The sequence below is a fragment of the Sinocyclocheilus grahami genome, unplaced genomic scaffold (genome assembly GCF_001515645.1).
Source record: "Sinocyclocheilus grahami isolate Dianchi unplaced genomic scaffold, SAMN03320097.WGS_v1.1 scaffold1723.1, whole genome shotgun sequence".
Taxonomy (NCBI): domain Eukaryota; kingdom Metazoa; phylum Chordata; class Actinopteri; order Cypriniformes; family Cyprinidae; genus Sinocyclocheilus; species Sinocyclocheilus grahami.
In genome coordinates this window covers 112,554-118,143 of record NW_015506902.1, presented here as the reverse complement: position 1 = coordinate 118,143, position 5,590 = coordinate 112,554, and the positions used below count along the sequence as shown (strand labels likewise).

The following is a 5,590-nucleotide window of genomic DNA, read 5'->3' as shown; positions in this document are numbered from 1 at the left end:
TGCATTTATTTGATCCAAAGTACAGCAAAAGCAGTAATGTTGTGAAATATTTTATAATATATTTTAATATATTTTAAAATGATTGCTGTGATGCGCAGCTGTATTTTCAGCATCATTACTCCAGTCTTCAGTGTCACATGATCTTCAGAAATCATTCTAATATGCTGATCTGCTGCTCAAGAAACCTTTTTTAATTATTATTATTATTATGAATGTGTCGTATGTTTAATGTCTTCATGTTTCCAAACGTTTCTGTTTTTCTGAAAACAACAGTTTTCATACAGCTATAGCTGGACGCTTTTGTCCATATTAGGAATTTCCTCATACGACCTCCGGCTTTGAGTATGAATGAAACGCATTAACATTCAGCGCTCAGGATGTTCATCTCGCCTTATTCTGGGTCCGAATAAAACATCAGATCATGCACAGACTATCCTGTCTCTTTGAATTTAAATCTATATTTATTCACACCGGCTCTTGAAAACCTCTATGCGAGCACACTTGCCCGAAAAAGTGAGGGGGACGAATTTACGTGATATTAAAAGTGGGGGGAACACGTCCCCCGCGTCCCCCGCGTAATCTATGCCCCTGGTAAGTACAAATGTGTAACAGGACATTGGTAACAACACATTTTGGTAATAAAAGTACACATGTGTAACAGGACTAACAGCACTTTTTGGTAAAGAAGTGTTACACTTTATATTAAGTAAACAATTTGTATGGATTTATCATGTAATTACTCTGATGTTACAAAGCAGCGGCCAGTAAGTTAGGCTTCACATATAAATTGTGGTTGGTGTCCAGAATGTTACACTTTATATTAAGTGGACAGTTCCTGAGGAGTTACCATGTAAGTGCACTGGTATTACAGTGGTGCACCAACTCCACCAACTCGAGATCCAACTCCTCCCACTTTACATATCCCTAAACCTACCCATATCCACCCCCTGGATCCCATTTCCACCCCTAAACCTACCCATCTCCACCCCCTGGATCCCATTTCCACCCCTAAACCTACCCATCTCCACCCCCTGGATCCCATTTCCACCCCTAAACCTACCCATCTCCACCCCCTGGATCAAATTGTTCCAATTACTCTTATACATGTTGTTGTTACAAAATGTAGTTATATAATTCCTGTTACACATTTGTACTTAAACCATTTGGAGGGTTGTTACATGTGTGTAGTTACACAAACATTACAGCTGTAGATACTATGTACCAAAGTGTACTTACACTGTGGTTACATACTATATACACATCTAGTTACTATGTAATAACACAGGTATTAGGGCCACTTAATATAAAGTGGGACCCTCCTTCTTCTTAAGAGAACATATTTACTCAAATGCATTATGTAATTATACAGATACAATCTTTGATCATTGATCATTGACCATTTATATCATCACAATCACCCATTACACAAGTTTTTTCTTTTTAGTGGTTCTCTCTACCTTGTCATTTTACATTTGCATGCAATTATTGTGGATTTTTGCTTAAAAGCAATCAAACACCCATTCTGACAGTTGGGTCAGAAAAATAAGCTTACTTGAAAAGCAAAACAAATTGATTTTCATGACCCCACTGGCAGATATTTTATTTTGTTTTAAGCATAAACATATACATTATTAGATTTAAGATTTGTGTGATATGTTTGTACTGGGAACAAATAAAAAAAAATAAAAATGAAAAACAGAGTAAGAAACCACATTTTGCAGTATGTTTACTGTGTCTCCATTAAAAAAGCAAAAATATTTGGACAGAAAATGAACAAAATAAAATAAATAAATAACAATAATAATTAAGAATTTATTAGGCAGCCGCATGCAAAGGAAAAACTTTCCAAAAGTTTCATTTTTTTTCATGCATGCATGGCGTTTTCCCCAATTATCTAGCACAGAAACATGCATCTGCTCTAGCTTTACTAGGCTAGTTTTTACTTAATCCAGCATTGAGTACTATGGAAATTTTGGGCAAATGGCTTGTGATGTTTCTTATCTGTAATGGCTTCAGATAAAAGCATCTGCTAAATGCATAAATGCACATGTAAATTAGGATGAATACGTGCACTAGTTCATAGTATTGCAGTAACATTTCCCGTCTGTGTCCCCAAATACTTTTGTGAAAATAATAGTCATCCATTAGTAAAATTCTGTCTCTTATCACACTGTGGAAATAGATACCCCAATTATACTGCGTTTGGTAGTCAGCTGAAATTTTCTGATCGTTATTTGTTAATCATGTAGTAGTCATTTTTTTGGCCTGTCAGGTTTTGTTTATAAATCGTCTGTTTGACCTCAAACCATTTCCTTGCTCTCTGGCACTTTTTCAATAAAGCACCTCATATTTCAAGACATGTCAGGGGGGAAATCAATCCATGCCATCCAAACTGGGAGGTTTTGCAAGTAAAAAGGAAATCCAAAGCGGTAGATCCAGCCGAGGGATAAAGGTCGTGTAAAGTGAACCTCAAAGAGCAAAAACGGCTTAAGAAGACTGCAGGATTTCCATAGCTAACATTACAGGTAGGAGATTGTTTGTATTATGGATTCTTATTTATATTTATATAAGTACTTAATATTTCCCTGTATAATTTTATCCCAAAATGAAGTGAAATATTGTAAGATATTTGTATTAATTCAGTGCTATTCCATTTTTAATTTAATGTTAGCATTATTTCTTTATTTGACTTTATTTCATCCAAATCAAGTCACATTTATTTCTGTAGCACTTTAAATAATACAGATTCAAAGTAGCTTCACATCAATGAACAGGGAAATAACAGTGCTAATATTTCATAATTACTAAAATATGGAAGAAAAAAAAAATGTTTCCAATAGGCACCCAATTTTAAAATCACATTAATGGAGTCTGATGGAACAACGTGCTGTTTCATTCTTAGGTATTCAGGTGAACGTATTTAGTAATGGAGCCGAGAATCGTTTTCGTTCTGTTCGTCATTTGTGAGTAGATGCACATTTAAACTAAAACAGAATAATTTGCAGGTGTATTTTTCCATTTAACCCATTAAAAATTCTTCTTTTTAAGGTTCACATACTTCATCTCAGAAAATCATCTACTTCGTGAATCAATCCAAGACGTTTGATGAGGCTCAACAATATTGTCGAGAGAATTACATTGATCTGGTGACTCTGTCGGACCAGGCAGACATGGAGGAGCTCCTTGGGCTTGACAGCTTCACGTACACTGAGTCCGCCTGGATTGGACTGAAGAAAAGCGGCAGTAAACAGTGGCGCTGGGCTCTGGCTGATCCACAGTTTTACCAGGAAGGAGAAACTGAATACAGAAACTGGGCAACCAAAGAAGAAGAGGTCGTCATAGAGTATGAAGACTGTGCAGTGATGTATACCGATGGGCATTTATACGACACCTACTGTTTTCCTATCAGATATTTCATGTGCTACGATGGTGAGCATTCAGCAAGATCTTTCTGAAGATATCTGGCTTTGAAGAAGTCTTCATTCTGATTCTTTTTTAATCTTCTAGGTCAGGGAGATAATAACCAGAAATACGTCTACGTTAATGAGCCGAAGTCCTGGAGAGACGCTCAGACTTACTGCAGACAGCATCACACAGAGCTGGTCAGTGTGAGGAACGAGGAGGAGAACCGTCAGATCCAGCAGCTGATACCTGCAGGACATTTCGCATACATCGGCCTATTCAAAGACGATTACATCTGGTCCGATAACAGCACGTCTTCATTCAGAAACTGGGATCCTGATCAGCCAGATGAATCAGGAGAATGTGTGGCACAACGGTTACGAGATAGCAGACTGTGGGATGATCAGACGTGTAGCGCTCAAAAGCCATTCTTCTGCTCTGCCTGTGTGTAAATGTGATGTATTTGCATATTTTGTTGGGCACCTACAATGGTTTTGTGTTTTATAATGGGAACAAAAAGTTCTATTTTGTCTTGTTTTCCAGTATAAATATGTAAAGCTTATTTAATTAAGATACATTTACTGGAGATGTGCAATGACTTCAGATAAGAAGTCGTGTTTTAATTGAAGCTGATCAAACTGATCAACGGTTCAAAAAACAAGTTTATTTTTCTGACCACACTGGCGGACATTTTCTTTTAAGCATAAAGCATTTGCACTGGACAACAAGACTAACATTCTGAGGAAGAAAATCACTTTTTGCAGCTGTGTCTCCAATTCTGGACCATCATAAAATGAAAATATCTGGACAGAAAATGAAAAGATTAGTTATCAGAATGTATCAGGCAGCTGCATGTAAAGGTAAAAAGTTGAATTGCAGAAATAATGTTCGTTTAACTGATGTCTGATGAGTTCCTAGCCTGTTGTCACAGCAGAGTAGAGAGAAAGAAAAATATGCAACCAGCTGAGCATAACAAATACAACTGGTTGAGCTTTTAACCAGTTCTCATTGTAAAAGTAGGTGTGTTTGTGTGTTTATACTCAGTGCGGAAGAAGAGGCAGATTTTGAAAATCCAAGTGAAATCTCATCAGGACGTGTCTGACCTTCAACTGAAAGCAGCCATCTTGGCAAAGGTTAGCGTCATTTGCTAACAAAGCGTTTTTTTTCAGGTTCTTATGCATCTCGCTGGTGACAGACGTTTTTGTTTTTCAGCTGCAGCAGACACTGGAGGAGCTGGGAATGGCATACGACACCAAACTGGAATGGAGGACACTGACTGATGGACGGGTCTGAGATTATGACAGGGAGTAAATGCTGCATCTCACGGGAAAACCGAAATATTTTACGAGGTAGTGATTTCATACAGAAACGTACAATTAAGCATGACGCATGAAAAAAGTATAAGCATGATGGTCCACCCCTAAACATAACCGTCACTGGGGAGTAAAGTGATAGTAAAAAAAAATATGAATAAATCCGCGGTCACTAGACTTTGAGCATGCAAATTTCTATGGACGCTACAATGGTTGTAATATTATGTCACATCCTGCAGCGTCTTTAAAAAGCATAACTTGGCATATAATACTTGTCATATGTAAAAATATGCAATCTATTCTAGTTTAATGCAATGCTTCAGTTCTGCAGATTTAAAGTTTGCATTCTATTGAGCACACGTCTTCATGTAAAACAAATTTGCAGTGAGTCCAAATTTTAACTCAGCGAAATTTGCAGATGCTCGTGGTTTCTCTCACATCGGAAAAATGGAAGATAATAAAAGGAAAAGTGGAGTGCGACCGCCCATTAGGATTGTACGAATTAGCTACCAATTTGCCAAAATGTAAAATAATTATGGATTACCATGAGATGTTTATGCGTAAAATGAATATTCGGGTTTGGGGAAACATTTGTATAATGCTGCACTCTTTTGCTGAGATAGATCCCATGAGGTTAAAAGAAGACATCTTAAACCAACTTAAGGTGGTTGGGTTTCTTTCTTTTTTTCCCTTCTTTTTAGCAGTGTTTGCAATGATGACAGTGATTTGAAAAATAAATTTTACCATTGATACCTTGAAGACACTGTATTGGCATGTTGATATTGTGAAACTGTTTAGTACAATGTTCATACTAAAAAAATCTTAAATAAGATATTACGTGTAAAACGTATCATATAAAACATGTCATAAATATT

General features: G+C 36.8%; 1 protein-coding gene across 1 annotated transcript in view; it reads left to right on the top strand.

Annotated features, from left to right (window-relative positions):
- Window positions 1–4,695, top strand: part of LOC107572244 (macrophage mannose receptor 1-like) — a 5,968-nt gene extending 1,273 nt beyond the window's left edge. Inside the window, exons 2-5 of the mRNA XM_016258671.1 lie at window positions 3,049–3,429; window positions 3,508–3,846; window positions 4,447–4,535; window positions 4,615–4,695. Of these exons, the coding sequence (XP_016114157.1) occupies window positions 3,049–3,429; window positions 3,508–3,846; window positions 4,447–4,535; window positions 4,615–4,695 (890 nt within the window). The remainder of the gene's footprint in view (window positions 1–3,048; window positions 3,430–3,507; window positions 3,847–4,446; window positions 4,536–4,614) is intronic.
- Window positions 4,696–5,590: the final 895 nt, after the last annotated feature.